Source organism: Oncorhynchus keta, chromosome 14 (assembly GCF_023373465.1).
Source record: "Oncorhynchus keta strain PuntledgeMale-10-30-2019 chromosome 14, Oket_V2, whole genome shotgun sequence".
In the NCBI taxonomy this organism is placed as follows: Eukaryota; Metazoa; Chordata; class Actinopteri; order Salmoniformes; family Salmonidae; genus Oncorhynchus; species Oncorhynchus keta.
This window is the reverse complement of record NC_068434.1, coordinates 445,897-471,416: the sequence shown is the minus strand read 5'-3', so window position 1 is coordinate 471,416 and position 25,520 is coordinate 445,897. Positions and strand designations below refer to the sequence as shown.

General features: G+C 44.6%; 1 protein-coding gene across 1 annotated transcript in view; it reads left to right on the top strand.

Annotated features, from left to right (window-relative positions):
- The window catches only part of LOC127907089 (mitogen-activated protein kinase 1), a 126,286-nt gene that overhangs the window by 88,939 nt on the left and 11,827 nt on the right, over positions 1 to 25,520 (top strand). The window contains exons 4-6 of the mRNA XM_052460796.1: positions 15,567 to 15,683; positions 22,699 to 22,813; positions 24,953 to 25,194. Coding sequence (XP_052316756.1) covers positions 15,567 to 15,683; positions 22,699 to 22,813; positions 24,953 to 25,194 — 474 coding nt within the window. The remainder of the gene's footprint in view (positions 1 to 15,566; positions 15,684 to 22,698; positions 22,814 to 24,952; positions 25,195 to 25,520) is intronic.

The window sequence follows — 25,520 nt, the reverse complement described above, 5'->3', positions numbered from 1 at the left end:
TAAACCTACTGCTCATTATCATCTGTTATCTAGAGGTACAGAACCCTGACCCTAATGTCCTGCACCGAGGCCTAAACCTACATGCTCATTATCATCTGTTATCTAGAGGTACAGAACCCTGACCCTAATGTCCTGCACCGAGGCCTAAACCTACTGCTCATTATCATCTGTTATCTAGAGGTACAGAACCCTGACCCTAATGTCCTGCACCGAGGCCTAAACCTACTGCTCATTATCATCTGTTATCTAGAGGTACAGAACCCTGACCCTAATGTCCTGCACCGAGGCCTAAACCTACTGCTCATTATCATCTGTTATCTAGAGGTACAGAACCCTGACCCTAATGTCCTGCACCGAGGCCTAAACCTACTGCTCATTATCATCTGTTATCTAGAGGTACAGAACCCTGACCCTAATGTCCTGCACCGAGGCCTAAACCTACTGCTCATTATCATCTGTTATCTAGAGGTACAGAACCCTGACCCTAATGTCCTGCACCGAGGCCTAAACCTACTGCTCATTATCATCTGTTATCTAGAGGTACAGAACCCTGACCCTAATGTCCTGCACCGAGGCCTAAACCTACTGCTCATTATCATCTGTTATCTAGAGGTACAGAACCCTGACCCTAATGTCCTGCACCGAGGCCTAAACCTACTGCTCATTATCATCTGTTATCTAGAGGTACAGAACCCTGACCCTAATGTCCTGCACCGAGGCCTAAACCTACTGCTCATTATCATCTGTTATCTAGAGGTACAGAACCCTGACCCTAATGTCCTGCACCGAGGCCTAAACCTACTGCTCATTATCATCTGTTATCTAGAGGTACAGAACCCTGACCCTAATGTCCTGCACCGAGGCCTAAACCTACTGCTCATTATCATCTGTTATCTAGAGGTACAGAACCCTGACCCTAATGTCCTGCACCGAGGCCTAAACCTACTGCTCATTATCATCTGTTATCTAGAGGTACAGAACCCTGACCCTAATGTCCTGCACCGAGGCCTAAACCTACTGCTCATTATCATCTGTTATCTAGAGGTACAGAACCCTGACCCTAATGTCCTGCACCGAGGCCTAAACCTACTGCTCATTATCATCTGTTATCTAGAGGTACAGAACCCTGACCCTAATGTCCTGCACCGAGGCCTAAACCTACTGCTCATTATCATCTGTTATCTAGAGGTACAGAACCCTGACCCTAATGTCCTGCACCGAGGCCTAAACCTACTGCTCATTATCATCTGTTATCTAGAGGTACAGAACCCTGACCCTAATGTCCTGCACCGAGGCCTAAACCTACTGCTCATTATCATCTGTTATCTAGAGGTACAGAACCCTGACCCTAATGTCCTGCACCGAGGCCTAAACCTACTGCTCATTATCATCTGTTATCTAGAGGTACAGAACCCTGACCCTAATGTCCTGCACCGAGGCCTAAACCTACTGCTCATTATCATCTGTTATCTAGAGGTACAGAACCCTGACCCTAATGTCCTGCACCGAGGCCTAAACCTACTGCTCATTATCATCTGTTATCTAGAGGTACAGAACCCTGACCCTAATGTCCTGCACCGAGGCCTAAACCTACTGCTCATTATCATCTGTTATCTAGAGGTACAGAACCCTGACCCTAATGTCCTGCACCGAGGCCTAAACCTACTGCTCATTATCATCTGTTATCTAGAGGTACAGAACCCTGACCCTAATGTCCTGCACCGAGGCCTAAACCTACTGTTCATTATCATCTGTTATCTAGAGGTACAGAACCCTGACCCTAATGTCCTGCACCGAGGCCTAAACCTACTGCTCATTATCATCTGTTATCTAGAGGTACAGAACCCTGACCCTAATGTCCTGCACCGAGGCCTAAACCTACTGCATCATTATCATCTGTTATCTAGAGGTACAGAACCCTGACCCTAATGTCCTGCACCGAGGCCTAAACCTACTGCTCATTATCATCTGTTATCTAGAGGTACAGAACCCTGACCCTAATGTCCTGCACCGAGGCCTAAACCTACTGCTCATTATCATCTGTTATCTAGAGGTACAGAACCCTGACCCTAATGTCCTGCACCGAGGCCTAAACCTACTGCTCATTATCATCTGTTATCTAGAGGTACAGAACCCTGACCCTAATGTCCTGCACCGAGGCCTAAACCTACTGCTCATTATCATCTGTTATCTAGAGGTACAGAACCCTGACCCTAATGTCCTGCACCGAGGCCTAAACCTACTGCTCATTATCATCTGTTATCTAGAGGTACAGAACCCTGACCCCTGCACCGAAAACCTGTCCATCTGTTATCTACCCTGACCCTAATGTCCTGCCTAAACCTACTGCTCATTATCATCTGTTATCTAGAGGTACAGAACCCTGACCCTAATGTCCTGCACCGAGGCCTAAACCTACTGCTCATTATCATCTGTTATCTAGAGGTACAGAACCCTGACCCTAATGTCCTGCACCGAGGCCTAAACCTACTGCTCATTATCATCTGTTATCTAGAGGTACAGAACCCTGACCCTAATGTCCTGCACCGAGGCCTAAACCTACTGCTCATTATCATCTGTTATCTAGAGGTACAGAACCCTGACCCTAATGTCCTGCACCGAGGCCTAAACCTACTGCTCATTATCATCTGTTATCTAGAGGTACAGAACCCTGACCCTAATGTCCTGCACCGAGGCCTAAACCTACTGCTCATTATCATCTGTTATCTAGAGGTACAGAACCCTGACCCTAATGTCCTGCACCGAGGCCTAAACCTACTGCTCATTATCATCTGTTATCTAGAGGTACAGAACCCTGACCCTAATGTCCTGCACCGAGGCCTAAACCTACTGCTCATTATCATCTGTTATCTAGAGGTACAGAACCCTGACCCTAATGTCCTGCACCGAGGCCTAAACCTACTGTTCATTATCATCTGTTATCTAGAGGTACAGAACCCTGACCCTAATGTCCTGCACCGAGGCCTAAACCTACTGCTCATTATCATCTGTTATCTAGAGGTACAGAACCCTGACCCTAATGTCCTGCACCGAGGCCTAAACCTACTGCTCATTATCATCTGTTATCTAGAGGTACAGAACCCTGACCCTAATGTCCTGCACCGAGGCCTAAACCTACTGCTCATTATCATCTGTTATCTAGAGGTACAGAACCCTGACCCTAATGTCCTGCACCGAGGCCTAAACCTACTGCTCATTATCATCTGTTATCTAGAGGTACAGAACCCTGACCCTAATGTCCTGCACCGAGGCCTAAACCTACTGCTCATTATCATCTGTTATCTAGAGGTACAGAACCCTGACCCTAATGTCCTGCACCGAGGCCTAAACCTACTGCTCATTATCATCTGTTATCTAGAGGTACAGAACCCTGACCCTAATGTCCTGCACCGAGGCCTAAACCTACTGCTCATTATCATCTGTTATCTAGAGGTACAGAACCCTGACCCTAATGTCCTGCACCGAGGCCTAAACCTACTGCTCATTATCATCTGTTATCTAGAGGTACAGAACCCTGACCCTAATGTCCTGCACCGAGGCCTAAACCTACTGCTCATTATCATCTGTTATCTAGAGGTACAGAACCCTGCCTAAACCTACTGCTCATTATCATCTGTTATCTAGAGGTACAGAACCCTGACCCTAATGTCCTGCACCGAGGCCTAAACCTACTGCTCATTATCATCTGTTATCTAGAGGTACAGAACCCTGACCCTAATGTCCTGCACCGAGGCCTAAACCTACTGCTCATTATCATCTGTTATCTAGAGGTACAGAACCCTGACCCTAATGTCCTGCACCTAAACCTACTGAGGCCTAAACCTACTGCTCATTATCATCTGTTATCTAGAGGTACAGAACCCTGACCCTAATGTCCTGCACCGAGGCCTAAACCTACTGCTCATTATCATCTGTTATCTAGAGGTACAGAACCCTGACCCTAATGTCCTGCACCGAGGCCTAAACCTACTGCTCATTATCATCTGTTATCTAGAGGTACAGAACCCTGACCCTAATGTCCTGCACCGAGGCCTAAACCTACTGCTCATTATCATCTGTTATCTAGAGGTACAGAACCCTGACCCTAATGTCCTGCACCGAGGCCTAAACCTACTGCTCATTATCATCTGTTATCTAGAGGTACAGAACCCTGACCCTAATGTCCTGCACCGAGGCCTAAACCTACTGCTCATTATCATCTGTTATCTAGAGGTACAGAACCCTGACCCTAATGTCCTGCACCGAGGCCTAAACCTACTGCTCATTATCATCTGTTATCTAGAGGTACAGAACCCTGACCCTAATGTCCTGCACCGAGGCCTAAACCTACTGCTCATTATCATCTGTTATCTAGAGGTACAGAACCCTGACCCTAATGTCCTGCACCGAGGCCTAAACCTACTGCTCATTATCATCTGTTATCTAGAGGTACAGAACCCTGACCCTAATGTCCTGCACCGAGGCCTAAACCTACTGCTCATTATCATCTGTTATCTAGAGGTACAGAACCCTGACCCTAATGTCCTGCACCGAGGCCTAAACCTACTGCTCATTATCATCTGTTATCTAGAGGTACAGAACCCTGACCCTAATGTCCTGCACCGAGGCCTAAACCTACTGCTCATTATCATCTGTTATCTAGAGGTACAGAACCCTGACCCTAATGTCCTGTTATCACCCCTGAGGCCTAAACCTACTGCTCATTATCATCTGTTATCTAGAGGTACAGAACCCTGACCCTAATGTCCTGCACCGAGGCCTAAACCTACTGCTCATTATCATCTGTTATCTAGAGGTACAGAACCCTGACCCTAATGTCCTGCACCGAGGCCTAAACCTACTGCTCATTATCATCTGTTATCTAGAGGTACAGAACCCTGACCCTAATGTCCTGCACCGAGGCCTAAACCTACTGCTCATTATCATCTGTTATCTAGAGGTACAGAACCCTGACCCTAATGTCCTGCACCGAGGCCTAAACCTACTGCTCATTATCATCTGTTATCTAGAGGTACAGAACCCTGACCCTAATGTCCTGCACCGAGGCCTAAACCTACTGCTCATTATCATCTGTTATCTAGAGGTACAGAACCCTGACCCTAATGTCCTGCACCGAGGCCTAAACCTACTGCTCATTATCATCTGTTATCTAGAGGTACAGAACCCTGACCCTAATGTCCTGCACCGAGGCCTAAACCTACTGCTCATTATCATCTGTTATCTAGAGGTACAGAACCCTGACCCTAATGTCCTGCACCGAGGCCTAAACCTACTGCTCATTATCATCTGTTATCTAGAGGTACAGAACCCTGACCCTAATGTCCTGCACCGAGGCCTAAACCTACTGCTCATTATCATCTGTTATCTAGAGGTACAGAACCCTGACCCTAATGTCCTGCACCGAGGCCTAAACCTACTGCTCATTATCATCTGTTATCTAGAGGTACAGAACCCTGACCCTAATGTCCTGCACCGAGGCCTAAACCTACTGCTCATTATCATCTGTTATCTAGAGGTACAGAACCCTGACCCTAATGTCCTGCACCGAGGCCTAAACCTACTGCTCATTATCATCTGTTATCTAGAGGTACAGAACCCTGACCCTAATGTCCTGCACCGAGGCCTAAACCTACTGCTCATTATCATCTGTTATCTAGAGGTACAGAACCCTGACCCTAATGTCCTGCACCGAGGCCTAAACCTACTGCTCATTATCATCTGTTATCTAGAGGTACAGAACCCTGACCCTAATGTCCTGCACCGAGGCCTAAACCTACATGAGGTACAGAACCCTCATTATCATCTGTTATCTAGAGGTACAGAACCCTGACCCTAATGTCCTGCACCGAGGCCTAAACCTACTGCTCATTATCATCTGTTATCTAGAGGTACAGAACCCTGACCCTAATGTCCTGCACCGAGGCCTAAACCTACTGCTCATTATCATCTGTTATCTAGAGGTACAGAACCCTGACCCTAATGTCCTGCACCGAGGCCTAAACCTACTGCTCATTATCATCTGTTATCTAGAGGTACAGAACCCTGACCCTAATGTCCTGCACCGAGGCCTAAACCTACTGCTCATTATCATCTGTTATCTAGAGGTACAGAACCCTGACCCTAATGTCCTGTTATCTAGAGGTACAGACCCTGACCCTAATGTCTGCACCGAGGCCTAAACCTACTGCTCATTATCATCTGTTATCTAGAGGTACAGAACCCTGACCCTAATGTCCTGCACCGAGGCCTAAACCTACTGCTCATTATCATCTGTTATCTAGAGGTACAGAACCCTGACCCTAATGTCCTGCACCGAGGCCTAAACCTACTGCTCATTATCATCTGTTATCTAGAGGTACAGAACCCTGACCCTAATGTCCTGCACCGAGGCCTAAACCTACTGCTCATTATCATCTGTTATCTAGAGGTACAGAACCCTGACCCTAATGTCCTGCACCGAGGCCTAAACCTACTGCTCATTATCATCTGTTATCTAGAGGTACAGAACCCTGACCCTAATGTCCTGCACCGAGGCCTAAACCTACTGCTCATTATCATCTGTTATCTAGAGGTACAGAACCCTGACCCTAATGTCCTGCACCGAGGCCTAAACCTACTGCTCATTATCATCTGTTATCTAGAGGTACAGAACCCTGACCCTAATGTCCTGCACCGAGGCCTAAACCTACTGCTCATTATCATCTGTTATCTAGAGGTACAGAACCCTGACCCTAATGTCCTGCACCGAGGCCTAAACCTACTGCTCATTATCATCTGTTATCTAGAGGTACAGAACCCTGACCCTAATGTCCTGCACCGAGGCCTAAACCTACTGCTCATTATCATCTGTTATCTAGAGGTACAGAACCCTGACCCTAATGTCCTGCACCGAGGCCTAAACCTACTGCTCATTATCATCTGTTATCTAGAGGTACAGAACCCTGACCCTAATGTCCTGCACCGAGGCCTAAACCTACTGCTCATTATCATCTGTTATCTAGAGGTACAGAACCCTGACCCTAATGTCCTGCACCGAGGCCTAAACCTACTGCTCATTATCATCTGTTATCTAGAGGTACAGAACCCTGACCCTAATGTCCTGCACCGAGGCCTAAACCTACTGCTCATTATCATCTGTTATCTAGAGGTACAGAACCCTGACCCTAATGTCCTGCACCGAGGCCTAAACCTACTGCTCATTATCATCTGTTATCTAGAGGTACAGAACCTGTTATCTGACCCTAATGTCCTGCACCGAGGCCTAAACCTACTGCTCATTATCATCTGTTATCTAGAGGTACAGAACCCTGACCCTAATGTCCTGCACCGAGGCCTAAACCTACTGCTCATTATCATCTGTTATCTAGAGGTACAGAACCCTGACCCTAATGTCCTGCACCGAGGCCTAAACCTACTGCTCATTATCATCTGTTATCTAGAGGTACAGAACCCTGACCCTAATGTCCTGCACCGAGGCCTAAACCTACTGCTCATTATCATCTGTTATCTAGAGGTACAGAACCCTGACCCTAATGTCCTGCACCGAGGCCTAAACCTACTGCTCATTATCATCTGTTATCTAGAGGTACAGAACCCTGACCCTAATGTCCTGCACCGAGGCCTAAACCTACTGCTCATTATCATCTGTTATCTAGAGGTACAGAACCCTGACCCTAATGTCCTGCACCGAGGCCTAAACCTACTGCTCATTATCATCTGTTATCTAGAGGTACAGAACCCTGACCCTAATGTCCTGCACCGAGGCCTAAACCTACTGCTCATTATCATCTGTTATCTAGAGGTACAGAACCCTGACCCTAATGTCCTGCACCGAGGCCTAAACCTACTGCTCATTATCATCTGTTATCTAGAGGTACAGAACCCTGACCCTAATGTCCTGCACCGAGGCCTAAACCTACTGCTCATTATCATCTGTTATCTAGAGGTACAGAACCCTGACCCTAATGTCCTGCACCGAGGCCTAAACCTACTGCTCATTATCATCTGTTATCTAGAGGTACAGAACCCTGACCCTAATGTCCTGCACCGAGGCCTAAACCTACTGCTCATTATCATCTGTTATCTAGAGGTACAGAACCCTGACCCTAATGTCCTGCACCGAGGCCTAAACCTACTGCTCATTATCATCTGTTATCTAGAGGTACAGAACCCTGACCCTAATGTCCTGCACCGAGGCCTAAACCTACTGCTCATTATCATCTGTTATCTAGAGGTACAGAACCCTGACCCTAATGTCCTGCACCGAGGCCTAAACCTACTGCTCATTATCATCTGTTATCTAGAGGTACAGAACCCTGACCCTAATGTCCTGCACCGAGGCCTAAACCTACTGCTCATTATCATCTGTTATCTAGAGGTACAGAACCCTGACCCTAATGTCCTGCACCGAGGCCTAAACCTACTGCTCATTATCATCTGTTATCTAGAGGTACAGAACCCTGACCCTAATGTCCTGCACCGAGGCCTAAACCTACTGCTCATTATCATCTGTTATCTAGAGGTACAGAACCCTGACCCTAATGTCCTGCACCGAGGCCTAAACCTACTGCTCATTATCATCTGTTATCTAGAGGTACAGAACCCTGACCCTAATGTCCTGCACCGAGGCCTAAACCTACTGCTCATTATCATCTGTTATCTAGAGGTACAGAACCCTGACCCTAATGTCCTGCACCGAGGCCTAAACCTACTGCTCATTATCATCTGTTATCTAGAGGTACAGAACCCTGACCCTAATGTCCTGCACCGAGGCCTAAACCTACTGCTCATTATCATCTGTTATCTAGAGAACAGAACCCTGACCCCTAAACCTGTCCTTATCATCTGTTATCTAGAGGCCCCTAAACCTACTGCTCTGCTCATTATCATCTGTTATCTAGAGGTACAGAACCCTGACCCTAATGTCCTGCACCGAGGCCTAAACCTACTGCTCATTATCATCTGTTATCTAGAGGTACAGAACCCTGACCCTAATGTCCTGCACCGAGGCCTAAACCTACTGCTCATTATCATCTGTTATCTAGAGGTACAGAACCCTGACCCTAATGTCCTGCACCGAGGCCTAAACCTACTGCTCATTATCATCTGTTATCTAGAGGTACAGAACCCTGACCCTAATGTCCTGCACCGAGGCCTAAACCTACTGCTCATTATCATCTGTTATCTAGAGGTACAGAACCCTGACCCTAATGTCCTGCACCGAGGCCTAAACCTACTGCTCATTATCATCTGTTATCTAGAGGTACAGAACCCTGACCCTAATGTCCTGCACCGAGGCCTAAACCTACTGCTCATTATCATCTGTTATCTAGAGGTACAGAACCCTGACCCTAATGTCCTGCACCGAGGCCTAAACCTACTGCTCATTATCATCTGTTATCTAGAGGTACAGAACCCTGACCCTAATGTCCTGCACCGAGGCCTAAACCTACTGCTCATTATCATCTGTTATCTAGAGGTACAGAACCCTGACCCTAATGTCCTGCACCGAGGCCTAAACCTACTGCTCATTATCATCTGTTATCTAGAGGTACAGAACCCTGACCCTAATGTCCTGCACCGAGGCCTAAACCTACTGCTCATTATCATCTGTTATCTAGAGGTACAGAACCCTGACCCTAATGTCCTGCACCGAGGCCTAAACCTACTGCTCATTATCATCTGTTATCTAGAGGTACAGAACCCTGACCCTAATGTCCTGCACCGAGGCCTAAACCTACTGCTCATTATCATCTGTTATCTAGAGGTACAGAACCCTGACCCTAATGTCCTGCACCGAGGCCTAAACCTACTGCTCATTATCATCTGTTATCTAGAGGTACAGAACCCTGACCCTAATGTCCTGCACCGAGGCCTAAACCTACTGCTCATTATCATCTGTTATCTAGAGGTACAGAACCCTGACCCTAATGTCCTGCACCGAGGCCTAAACCTACTGCTCATTATCATCTGTTATCTAGAGGTACAGAACCCTGACCCTAATGTCCTGCACCGAGGCCTAAACCTACTGCTCATTATCATCTGTTATCTAGAGGTACAGAACCCTGACCCTAATGTCCTGCACCGAGGCCTAAACCTACTGCTCATTATCATCTGTTATCTAGAGGTACAGAACCCTGACCCTAATGTCCTGCACCGAGGCCTAAACCTACTGCTCATTATCATCTGTTATCTAGAGAGGTACAGAACCCTGACCCTAATGTCCTGCACCGAGGCCTAAACCTACTGCTCATTATCATCTGTTATCTAGAGGTACAGAACCCTGACCCTAATGTCCTGCACCGAGGCCTAAACCTACTGCTCATTATCATCTGTTATCTAGAGGTACAGAACCCTGACCCTAATGTCCTGCACCGAGGCCTAAACCTACTGCTCATTATCATCTGTTATCTAGAGGTACAGAACCCTGACCCTAATGTCCTGCACCGAGGCCTAAACCTACTGCTCATTATCATCTGTTATCTAGAGGTACAGAACCCTGACCCTAATGTCCTGCACCGAGGCCTAAACCTACTGCTCATTATCATCTGTTATCTAGAGGTACAGAACCCTGACCCTAATGTCCTGCACCGAGGCCTAAACCTACTGCTCATTATCATCTGTTATCTAGAGGTACAGAACCCTGACCCTAATGTCCTGCACCGAGGCCTAAACCTACTGCTCATTATCATCTGTTATCTAGAGGTACAGAACCCTGACCCTAATGTCCTGCACCGAGGCCTAAACCTACTGCTCATTATCATCTGTTATCTAGAGGTACAGAACCCTGACCCTAATGTCCTGCACCGAGGCCTAAACCTACTGCTCATTATCATCTGTTATCTAGAGGTACAGAACCCTGACCCTAATGTCCTGCACCGAGGCCTAAACCTACTGCTCATTATCATCTGTTATCTAGAGGTACAGAACCCTGACCCTAATGTCCTGCACCGAGGCCTAAACCTACTGCTCATTATCATCTGTTATCTAGAGGTACAGAACCCTGACCCTAATGTCCTGCACCGAGGCCTAAACCTACTGCTCATTATCATCTGTTATCTAGAGGTACAGAACCCTGACCCTAATGTCCTGCACCGAGGCCTAAACCTACTGCTCATTATCATCTGTTATCTAGAGGTACAGAACCCTGACCCTAATGTCCTGCACCGAACCCTGGCCTAAACCTACTGCTCATTATCATCTGTTATCTAGAGGTACAGAACCCTGACCCTAATGTCCTGCACCGAGGCCTAAACCTACTGCTCATTATCATCTGTTATCTAGAGGTACAGAACCCTGACCCTAATGTCCTGCACCGAGGCCTAAACCTACTGCTCATTATCATCTGTTATCTAGAGGTACAGAACCCTGACCCTAATGTCCTGCACCGAGGCCTAAACCTACTGCTCATTATCATCTGTTATCTAGAGGTACAGAACCCTGACCCTAATGTCCTGCACCGAGGCCTAAACCTACTGCTCATTATCATCTGTTATCTAGAGGTACAGAACCCTGACCCTAATGTCCTGCACCGAGGCCTAAACCTACTGCTCATTATCATCTGTTATCTAGAGGTACAGAACCCTGACCCTAATGTCCTGCACCGAGGCCTAAACCTACTGCTCATTATCATCTGTTATCTAGAGGTACAGAACCCTGACCCTAATGTCCTGCACCGAGGCCTAAACCTACTGCTCATTATCATCTGTTATCTAGAGGTACAGAACCCTGACCCTAATGTCCTGCACCGAGGCCTAAACCTACTGCTCATTATCATCTGTTATCTAGAGGTACAGAACCCTGACCCTAATGTCCTGCACCGAGGCCTAAACCTACTGCTCATTATCATCTGTTATCTAGAGGTACAGAACCCTGACCCTAATGTCCTGCACCGAGGCCTAAACCTACTGCTCATTATCATCTGTTATCTAGAGGTACAGAACCCTGACCCTAATGTCCTGCACCGAGGCCTAAACCTACTGCTCATTATCATCTGTTATCTAGAGGTACAGAACCCTGACCCTAATGTCCTGCACCGAGGCCTAAACCTACTGCTCATTATCATCTGTTATCTAGAGGTACAGAACCCTGACCCTAATGTCCTGCACCGAGGCCTAAACCTACTGCTCATTATCATCTGTTATCTAGAGGTACAGAACCCTGACCCTAATGTCCTGCACCGAGGCCTAAACCTACTGCTCATTATCATCTGTTATCTGTTATCTAGAGGTACAGAACCCTGACCCTAATGTCCTGCACCGAGGCCTAAACCTACTGCTCATTATCATCTGTTATCTAGAGGTACAGAACCCTGACCCTAATGTCCTGCACCGAGGCCTAAACCTACTGCTCATTATCATCTGTTATCTAGAGGTACAGAACCCTGACCCTAATGTCCTGCACCGAGGCCTAAACCTACTGCTCATTATCATCTGTTATCTAGAGGTACAGAACCCTGACCCTAATGTCCTGCACCGAGGCCTAAACCTACTGCTCATTATCATCTGTTATCTAGAGGTACAGAACCCTGACCCTAATGTCCTGCACCGAGGCCTAAACCTACTGCTCATTATCATCTGTTATCTAGAGGTACAGAACCCTGACCCTAATGTCCTGCACCGAGGCCTAAACCTACTGCTCATTATCATCTGTTATCTAGAGGTACAGAACCCTGACCCTAATGTCCTGCACCGAGGCCTAAACCTACTGCTCATTATCATCTGTTATCTAGAGGTACAGAACCCTGACCCTAATGTCCTGCACCGAGGCCTAAACCTACTGCTCATTATCATCTGTTATCTAGAGGTACAGAACCCTGACCCTAATGTCCTGCACCGAGGCCTAAACCTACTGCTCATTATCATCTGTTATCTAGAGGTACAGAACCCTGACCCTAATGTCCTGCACCGAGGCCTAAACCTACTGCTCATTATCATCTGTTATCTAGAGGTACAGAACCCTGACCCTAATGTCCTGCACCGAGGCCTAAACCTACTGCTCATTATCATCTGTTATCTAGAGGTACAGAACCCTGACCCTAATGTCCTGCACCGAGGCCTAAACCTACTGCTCATTATCATCTGTTATCTAGAGGTACAGAACCCTGACCCTAATGTCCTGCACCGAGGCCTAAACCTACTGCTCATTATCATCTGTTATCTAGAGGTACAGAACCCTGACCCTAATGTCCTGCACCGAGGCCTAAACCTACTGCTCATTATCATCTGTTATCTAGAGGTACAGAACCCTGACCCTAATGTCCTGCACCGAGGCCTAAACCTACTGCTCATTATCATCTGTTATCTAGAGGTACAGAACCCTGACCCTAATGTCCTGCACCGAGGCCTAAACCTACTGCTCATTATCATCTGTTATCTAGAGGTACAGAACCCTGACCCTAATGTCCTGCACCGAGGCCTAAACCTACTGCTCATTATCATCTGTTATCTAGAGGTACAGAACCCTGACCCTAATGTCCTGCACCGAGGCCTAAACCTACTGCTCATTATCATCTGTTATCTAGAGGTACAGAACCCTGACCCTAATGTCCTGCACCGAGGCCTAAACCTACTGCTCATTATCATCTGTTATCTAGAGGTACAGAACCCTGACCCTAATGTCCTGCACCGAGGCCTAAACCTACTGCTCATTATCATCTGTTATCTAGAGGTACAGAACCCTGACCCTAATGTCCTGCACCGAGGCCTAAACCTACTGCTCATTATCATCTGTTATCTAGAGGTACAGAACCCTGACCCTAATGTCCTGCACCGAGGCCTAAACCTACTGCTCATTATCATCTGTTATCTAGAGGTACAGAACCCTGACCCTAATGTCCTGCACCGAGGCCTAAACCTACTGCTCATTATCATCTGTTATCTAGAGGTACAGAACCCTGACCCTAATGTCCTGCACCGAGGCCTAAACCTACTGCTCATTATCATCTGTTATCTAGAGGTACAGAACCCTGACCCTAATGTCCTGCACCGAGGCCTAAACCTACTGCTCATTATCATCTGTTATCTAGAGGTACAGAACCCTGACCCTAATGTCCTGCACCGAGGCCTAAACCTACTGCTCATTATCATCTGTTATCTAGAGGTACAGAACCCTGACCCTAATGTCCTGCACCGAGGCCTAAACCTACTGCTCATTATCATCTGTTATCTAGAGGTACAGAACCCTGACCCTAATGTCCTGCACCGAGGCCTAAACCTACTGCTCATTATCATCTGTTATCTAGAGGTACAGAACCCTGACCCTAATGTCCTGCACCGAGGCCTAAACCTACTGCTCATTATCATCTGTTATCTAGAGGTACAGAACCCTGACCCTAATGTCCTGCACCGAGGCCTAAACCTACTGCTCATTATCATCTGTTATCTAGAGGTACAGAACCCTGACCCTAATGTCCTGCACCGAGGCCTAAACCTACTGCTCATTATCATCTGTTATCTAGAGGTACAGAACCCTGACCCTAATGTCCTGCACCGAGGCCTAAACCTACTGCTCATTATCATCTGTTATCTAGAGGTACAGAACCCTGACCCTAATGTCCTGCACCGAGGCCTAAACCTACTGCTCATTATCATCTGTTATCTAGAGGTACAGAACCCTGACCCTAATGTCCTGCACCGAGGCCTAAACCTACTGCTCATTATCATCTGTTATCTAGAGGTACAGAACCCTGACCCTAATGTCCTGCACCGAGGCCTAAACCTACTGCTAAACCTACTGCTCATTATCATCTGTTATCTAGAGGTACAGAACCCTGACCCTAATGTCCTGCACCGAGGCCTAAACCTACTGCTCATTATCATCTGTTATCTAGAGGTACAGAACCCTGACCCTAATGTCCTGCACCGAGGCCTAAACCTACTGCTCATTATCATCTGTTATCTAGAGGTACAGAACCCTGACCCTAATGTCCTGCACCGAGGCCTAAACCTACTGTTCATTATCATCTGTTATCTAGAGGTACAGAACCCTGACCCTAATGTCCTGCACCGAGGCCTAAACCTACTGCTCATTATCATCTGTTATCTAGAGGTACAGAACCCTGACCCTAATGTCCTGCACCGAGGCCTAAACCTACTGCTCATTATCATCTGTTATCTAGAGGTACAGAACCCTGACCCTAATGTCCTGCACCGAGGCCTAAACCTACTGCTCATTATCATCTGTTATCTAGAGGTACAGTACCCTGACCTTTGATCCCTGCCCCTCATCCCCTAATGTCCTGCACCGAGGCCTAAACCTACTGCTCATTATCATCTGTTATCTAGAGGTACAGAACCCTGACCCTAATGTCCTGCACCGAGGCCTAAACCTACTGCTCATTATCATCTGTTATCTAGAGGTACAGAACCCTGACCCTAATGTCCTGCACCGAGGCCTAAACCTACTGCTCATTATCATCTGCGACTTCAAGTTAGTGGATTGATTTTTACAAATTAGCACCAGGTCCACCCACTCATCTCTCTCCACCCTCCTTCTCTACCCTCTCTCCTCCCTTCTGTCCTTTCTAAACTCCTCCCCCTCCTTAGATCTGTGACTTTGGTCTTGCACGTGTAGCTGACCCAGACCATGACCACACGGGCTTCCTGACAGAGTACGTTGCGACTCGTTGGTACCGTGCGCCTGAGATCATGCTCAACTCAAAGGTGAAATGCAACAGCTCAATACACCACACCACTACACTACACCAACCCATATTAGTCTACAATACACCACTACACTACACCAACCCATATTAGTCTACAATACACCACTATAACAACCCATATTAGTCTACAATACACCACTACACTACACCAACCCATATTAGTCTACAATACACCACTACACCAACCCATATTAGTCTACAATACACCACTACACCAACCCATATTAGTCTACAATATTACAATTCAACAACCCATAATAGTCTACAAGACACCACTACAACAACCCATATTAGTCTACAATACACCACTACACTACAACAACCCATATTAGTCTACAATACACCACTACACCAACCCATATTAGTCTACAATATTACAATTCAACAACCCATAATAGTCTACAAGACACCACTACACCAACCCATATTAGTCTACAATATTACAATTCAACAACCCATAATAGTCTACAAGACACCACTACACCAACCCATATTAGTCTACAATACACCACTACACCAACCCATATTAGTCTACAATACACCACTACACCAACCCATATTAGTCTACAATATTACAATTCAACAACCCATAATAGTCTACAAGACACCACTACACCAACCCATATTAGTCTACAATACACCACTACAACAACCCATATTAGTCTACAATACACCACTACAACAACCCATATTAGTCTACAATACACCACTACACTACAACAACCCATATTAGTCTACAATACACCACTACACTACAACAACCCATATTAGTCTACAATACACCACTACACTATAACAACCCATATTAATCTACAAGACACCACTACAACAACCCATATTAGTCTACAATACACCACTACACTACACCAACCCATATTAGTCTACAATACACCACTACACCAACCCATATTAGTCTACAATACACCACTACACCAACCCATATTAGTCTACAATACACCACTACACCAACCCATATTAGTCTACAATACACCACTATAACAACCCATATTAGTCTACAATACACCACTACAACAACCCATATTAGTCTACAATACACCACTACACTACACCAACCCATATTAGTCTACAATACCACACTACACTACACCAACCCATATTAGTCTACAATACACCACTACAACAACCCATATTAGTCTACAATACACCACTACACTACACCAACCCATATTAGTCTACAATACCCCACTACACTACACCAACCCATATTAGTCTACAATACCACACTACACCAACCCATATTAATCTACAATACACCACTATAACAACCCATATTAGTCTACAATACACCACTACAACAACCCATATTAGTCTACAATACACCACTACACTACACCAACCCATATTAGTCTACAATACACCACTACACTACACCAACCCATATTAGTCTACAATACACCACTACACTACACCAACCCATATTAGTCTACAATACACCACTACACTATAACAACCCATATTAGTCTACAATACACCACTATAACAACCCATATTAGTCTACAATACACCACTATAACAACCCATATTAGTCTACAATACACCACTATAACAACCCATATTAGTCTACAATACACCACTACACTACACCAACCCATATTAGTCTACAATACTACACTACACCAACCCATATTAGTCTACAAGACACCACTACAACAACCCATATTAGTCTACAAGACACCACTACAACAACCCATATTAATCTACAAGACACCACTACAACAACCCATATTAATCTACAAGACACCACTACAACAACCCATAATAGTCTACAAGACACCACTACAACAACCCATATTAGTCTACAATACACCACTACACTATAACAACCCATATTAGTCTACAATACACCACTACACTATAACAACCCATATTAGTCTACAATACACCACTACACTATAACAACCCATATTAGTCTACAATACACCACTACACCAACCCATATTAGTCTACAATACACCACTACACTATAACAACCCATATTAGTCTACAATACACCACTACACTACACCAACCCATATTAGTCTACAATACACCACTACACTACACCAACCCATATTAGTCTACAATACACCACTACACTATAACAACCCATATTAGTCTACAATACACCACTACACTATAACAACCCATATTAGTCTACAATACACCACTACACCAACCCATATTAGTCTACAATACACCACTACACTACACCAACCCATATTAGTCTACAATACACCACTACACTATAACAACCCATATTAGTCTACAATACACCACTACACTACACCAACCCATATTAGTCTACAATACACCACTACACTACACCAACCCATATTAGTCTACAATACACCACTACACTATAACAACCCATATTAGTCTACAATACACCACTACACTATAACAACCCATATTAGTCTACAATACACCACTACACCAACCCATATTAGTCTACAATACACCACTACACCAACCCATATTAGTCTACAATACACCACTACACTACACCAACCCATATTAGTCTACAATACACCACTACACCAACCCATATTAGTCTACAATACACCACTACAACAACCCATATTAGTCTACAATACACCACTACACTATAACAACCCATATTAGTCTACAATACACCACTACACTATAACAACCCATATTAGTCTACAATACACCACTACAACAACCCATATTAGTCTACAATACACCACTATACCAACCCATATTAGTCTACAATACACCACTATAACAACCCATATTAGTCTACAATACACCACTACACTACAACAACCCATATTAATCTACAAGACACCACTACAACAACCCATATTAGTCTACAATACACCACTACACTACAACAACCCATATTAGTCTACAATACACCACTATAACAACCCATATTAGTCTACAAGACACCACTACACTACACCAACCCATATTAGTCTACAATACACCACTATAACAACTCATATTAGTCTACAAGACACCACTACACTACAACAACAAACCATATTAATCTACAAGACACCACTACACCAACCCATATTAGTCTACAATACACCACTACACTACAACAACCCATATTAGTCTACAATACACCACTACACTACAACAACCCATATTAGTCTACAATACACCACTACACCAACCCATATTAGTCTACAATACACCACTACAACAACCCATATTAGTCTACAATACACCACTACACTACAACAACCCATATTAATCTACAATACACCACTACACTACACCAACCCATATTAGTCTACAATACACCACTACACTACACCAACCCATATTAGTCTACAATACACCGCTACACTATAACAACCCATATTAATCTACAAGACACCACTACACTACAACAACCCATATTAGTCTACAATACACCACTACACTACAACAACCCATATTAGTCTACAATACACCACTACAACAACCCATATTAGTCTACAATACACCACTACACTACAACAACCCATATTAGTCTACAATACACCACTACACTACAACAACCCATATTAATCTACAATACACCACTACACTACACCAACCCATATTAGTCTACAATACACCACTACACTACACCAACCCATATTAGTCTACAATACACCACTATAACAACCCATATTAGTCTACAATACACCACTACAACAACCCATATTAGTCTACAATACACCACTACACTACAACAACCCATATTAATCTACAATACACCACTACACTACACCAACCCATATTAGTCTACAATACACCACTACACTACACCAACCCATATTAGTCTACAATACACCACTACACTACACCAACCCATATTAGTCTACAATACACCACTACACTACACCAACCCATATTAGTCTACAATACACCACTATAACAACCCATAATAGTCTACAAGACACCACTACAACAACCCATATTAGTCTACAATACACCACTACAACAACCCATATTAATCTACAATACACCACTACAACAACCCATATTAGTTACTATATGTATATGCTGTATTAATACTAGAGGTTCCTATATGTATCTACTGTATTAATGCTAGAGGTTACTATATGTATCTGCTGTATTAATGCTAGAGGTTACTATATGTATCTACTGTATTAATGCTAGAGGTTACTATATGTATCTACTGTATTAATACTAGAGGTTACTATATGTATCTACTGTATTAATGCTAGAGGTTACTATATGTATCTACTGTATTAATGCTAGAGGTTACTATATGTATATACTGTATTAATGCTAGAGGTTACTATATGTATCTACTGTATTAATGCTAGAGGTTACTATATGTATCTACTGTATTAATGCTAGAGGTTACTATATGTATCTGCTGTATTAATGCTAGAGGTTACTATATGTATCTGCTGTATTAATGCTAGAGGTTACTATATGTATCTACTGTATTAATACTAGAGGTTCCTATATGTATCTACTGTATTAATGCTAGAGGTTACTATATGTATCTACTGTATTAATGCTAGAGGTTACTATATGTATCTACTGTATTAATACTAGAGGTTACTATATGTATCTGCTGTATTAATGCTAGAGGTTACTATATGTATCTACTGTATTAATGCTAGAGGTTACTATATGTATCTACTGTATTAATGCTAGAGGTTACTATATGTATCTACTGTATTAATACTAGAGGTTACTATATGTATCTACTGTATTAATGCTAGAGGTTACTATATGTATCTGCTGTATTAATGCTAGAGGTTACTATATGTATCTGCTGTATTAATGCTAGAGGTTACTATATGTATCTACTGTATTAATGCTAGAGGTTACTATATGTATCTACTGTATTAATGCTAGAGGTTCCTATATGCTGTATTAATGCTAGAGGTTCCTATATGCTGTATTAATACTAGAGGTTACTATATGCTGTATTAATGCTAGAGGTTACTATATGTATCAACTGTATTAATGCTAGAGGTTACTATATGTATCTGCTGTATTAATGCTAGAGGTTACTATATGTATCTACTGTATTAATACTAGAGGTTACTATATGTATCTACTGTATTAATGCTAGAGGTTCCTATATGCTGTATTAATACTAGAGGTTACTATATGCTGTATTAATGCTAGAGGTTACTATATGCTGTATTAATACTAGAGGTTCCTATATGCTGTATTAATACTAGAGGTTCCTATATGCTGTATTAATACTAGAGGTTACTATATGTATCTACTGTATTAATGCTAGAGGTTACTATATGTATCTGCTGTATTAATGCTAGAGGTTACTATATTTATCTACTGTATTAATGCTAGAGGTTACTATATGTATCTACTGTATTAATACTAGAGGTTACTATATGTATCTGCTGTATTAATGCTAGAGGTTCCTATATGCTGTGTTAATGCTAGAGGTTCCTATATGCTGTATTAATGCTAGAGGTTACTATATGTATCTACTGTATTAATGCTAGAGGTTACTATATGTATCTACTGTATTAATACTAGAGGTTACTATATGTATCTACTGTATTAATGCTAGAGGTTCCTATATGCTGTATTAATACTAGAGGTTCCTATATGCTGTATTAATACTAGAGGTTACTATATGCTGTATTAATACTAGAGGTTCCTATATGCTGTATTAATACTAGAGGTTCCTATATGCTGTATTAATACTAGAGGTTACTATATGTATCTACTGTATTAATGCTAGAGGTTCCTATATGTATCTACTGTATTAATGCTAGAGGTTACTATATGTATCTGCAGTATTAATGCTAGAGGTTACTATATTTATCTACTGTATTAATGCTAGAGGTTACTATATGTATCTACTGTATTAATACTAGAGGTTACTATATGTATCTGCTGTATTAATGCTAGAGGTTCCTATATGCTGTGTTAATGCTAGAGGTTCCTATATGCTGTATTAATGCTAGAGGTTACTATATGTATCTACTGTATTAATGCTAGAGGTTACTATATGTATCTACTGTATTAATGCTAGAGGTTACTATATGTATCTGCTGTATTAATGCTAGAGGTTACTATATGTATCTGCTGTGTTAATGCTAGAGGTTACTATATGTATCTACTGTATTAATGCTAGAGGTTACTATATGTATCTACTGTATTAATGCTAGAGGTTACTATATGTATCTACTGTATTAATACTAGAGGTTACTATATGTATCTACTGTATTAATGCTAGAGGTTACTATATGTATCTGCTGTATTAATGCTAGAGGTTACTATATGTATCTGCTGTGTTAATGCTAGAGGTTACTATATGTATCTACTGTATTAATGCTAGAGGTTCCTATATGCTGTATTAATGCTAGAGGTTACTATATGTATCTACTGTATTAATGCTAGAGGTTACTATATGTATCTACTGTATTAATGCTAGAGGTTACTATATGTATCTGCTGTATTAATGCTAGAGGTTACTATATGTATCTGCTGTGTTAATGCTAGAGGTTACTATATGTATCTACTGTATTAATGCTAGAGGTTCCTATATGCTGTATTAATGCTAGAGGTTACTATATGTATCTACTGTATTAATGCTAGAGGTTACTATATGTATCTACTGTATTAATGCTAGAGGTTACTATATGTATCTGCTGTGTTAATGCTAGAGGTTACTATATGTATCTACTGTATTAATGCTAGAGGTTCCTATATGCTGTATTAATGCTAGAGGTTACTATATGCTGTATTAATGCTAGAGGTTACTATATGTATCTGCTGTGTTAATGCTAGAGGTTACTATATGTATCTACTGTATTAATGCTAGAGGTTCCTATATGCTGTATTAATGCTAGAGGTTACTATATGTATCTACTGTATTAATGCTAGAGGTTACTATATGTATCTACTGTATTAATGCTAGAGGTTCCTATATGCTGTGTTAATGCTAGAGGTTCCTATATGCTGTGTTAATGCTAGAGGTTACTATATGTATCTGCTGTGTTAATGCTAGAGGTTCCTATATGCTGTGTTAATGCTAGCCCCTCCTCTCTCAGGGTTACACCAAGTCGATTGATATCTGGTCTGTGGGCTGCATCCTGGCTGAGATGCTCTCCAATAGACCCATCTTCCCCGGGAAGCACTACCTGGACCAGCTCAACCACATACTGGGTACACACACACACACACACACACACCACACACCACACACCACACACACCTCAACCACATACTCATGTCTCCCTCTAGCTGTTGAGCTGACCCCTGGTGTCATGTCTCCCTCTAGCTGTTGAGCTGACCTCTGGTGTCATGTCTCCCTCTAGCTGTTGAGCTGACCTCTGGTGTCATGTCTCCCTCTAGCTGTTGAGCTGACCCCTGGTGTCATGTCTCCCTCTAGCTGTTGAGCTGACCTCTGGTGTCATGTCTCCCTCTAGCTGTTGAGCTGACCCCTGGTGTCATGTCTCCCTCTAGCTGTTGAGCTGACCCTGGTGTCATGTCTCCCTCTAGCTGTTGAGCAGACCCCTGGTGTCACGTCTCCCTCTAGCTGTTGAGCTGACCTCTGGTGTCATGTCTCCCTCTAGCTGTTGAGCTGACCTCTGGTGTCATGTCTCCTCTAGCTGTTGAGCTGACCCCTGGTGTCATGTCTCCTCTAGCTGTTGAGCTGACCCTGGTGTCATGTCTCCCTCTAGCTGTTGAGCTGACCTCTGGTGTCATGTCTCCCTCTAGCTGTTGAGCTGACCCTGGTGTCATGTCTCCCTCTAGCTGTTGAGCTGACCCCTGGTGTCATGTCTCCTCTAGCTGTTGAGCTGACCCCTGGTGTCATGTCTCCCTCTAGCTGTTGAGCTGACCTCTGGTGTCATGTCTCCCTCTAGCTGTTGAGCTGACCCCTGGTGTCATGTCTCCTCTAGCTGTTGAGCTGACCCCTGGTGTCATGTCTCCCTCTAGCTGTTGAGCTGACCCCTGGTGTCATGTCTCCCTCTAGCTGTTGAGCTGACCTCTGGTGTCATGTCTCCCTCTAGCTGTTGAGCTGACCCTGGTGTCATGTCTCCCTCTAGCTGTTGAGCTGACCCCTGGTGTCATGTCTCCTCTAGCTGTGAGCTGACCCCTGGTGTCATGTCTCCCTCTAGCTGTTGAGCTGACCCCTGGTGTCATGTCTCCCTCTAGCTGTTGAGCTGACCCCTGGTGTCATGTCTCCCTCTAGCTGTTGAGCTGACCCCTGGTGTCATGTCTCCCCTCTAGCTGTTGAGCTGACCCCTGGTGTCATGTCTCCCTCTAGCTGTTGAGCTGACCCCTGGTGTCATGTCTCCCTCTAGCTGTTGAGCTGACCCCTGGTGTCATGTCTCCTCTAGCTGTTGAGCTGACCCCTGGTGTCATGTCTCCCTCTAGCTGTTGAGCTGACCCCTGGTGTCATGTCTCCCTCTAGCTGTTGAGCTGACCCCTGGTGTCATGTCTCCCTCTAGCTGTTGAGCTGACCTCTGGTGTCATGTCTCCCTCTAGCTGTTGAGCTGACCTCTGGTGTCATGTCTCCCTCTAGCTGTTGAGCTGACCCCTGGTGTCATGTCTCCCTCTAGCTGTTGAGCTGACCCCTGGTGTCATGTCTCCCTCTAGCTGTTGAGCTGACCCCTGGTGTCATGTCTCCCTCTAGCTGTTGAGCTGACCTCTGGTGTCATGTCTCCCTCTAGCTGTTGAGCTGACCCCGGGTGTCATGTCTCCCTCTAGCTGTTGAGCTGACCCCTGGTGTCATGTCTCCCTCTAGCTGTTGAGCTGACCCTGGTGTCATGTCTCCCTCTAGCTGTTGAGCTGACCCCTGGTGTCATGTCTCCCTCTAGCTGTTGAGCTGACCCCTGGTGTCATGTCTCCCTCTAGCTGTTGAGCTGACCCCTGGTGTCATGTCTCCCTCTAGCTGTTGAGCTGACCCCTGGTGTCATGTCTCCCTCTAGCTGTTGAGCTGACCCCTGGTGTCATGTCTCCCTCTAGCTGTTGAGCTGACCTCTGGTGTCATGTCTCCCTCTAGCTGTTGAGCTGACCCCTGGTGTCATGTCTCCCTCTAGCTGTTGAGCTGACCTCTGGTGTCATGTCTCCCTCTAGCTGTTGAGCTGACCCCTGGTGTCATGTCTCCCTCTAGCTGTTGAGCTGACCCCTGGTGTCATGTCTCCCTCTAGCTGTTGAGCTGACCCCTGGTGTCATGTCTCCCTCTAGCTGTTGAGCTGACCCCTGGTGTCATGTCTCCCTCTAGCTGTTGAGCTGACCTCTGGTGTCATGTCTCCCTCTAGCTGTTGAGCTGACCCCTGGTGTCATGTCTCCCTCCAGGTATCCTAGGGTCTCCTTCACAGGAGGATCTGAACTGCATCATTAACATCAAGGCCAGGAACTACCTGCTGTCTCTCCCGCTGCGCTGCAAGGTCCCCTGGAACCGCCTTTTCCCCAACGCTGACCCCAAAGCTCTGGACCTGCTGGACAAGATGTTGACCTTTAACCCCCACAAGAGGATCGAGGTAGAGGAGGCTCTGGCTCACCCTTACCTGGAGCAGTACTACGATCCTACAGATGAGGTAATGACCCCTGACCCTGACTCACTCTTACCTGGAGCAGTACTACGGCCCTACAGATGAGGTAATGACCCCTGACCCTGATTCACTCTTACCTGGAGCAGTACTACGTTCCTACAGATGAGGTAATGACCCCTGACCCTGGCACACCCTTATCTGGAATAGTATTACAACCCTACAGATGAGGTCATGACCCCTGACCCTAGCTCACCCTGACCTGGAGTACTACTACGACCCTGCAGTTGAGGTAATGAACCCTGACGCCTGACCCTGACTCGCTCTTACCTGGAATAGTATTACAACCCTACAGATGAGGTAATGAACCCTGA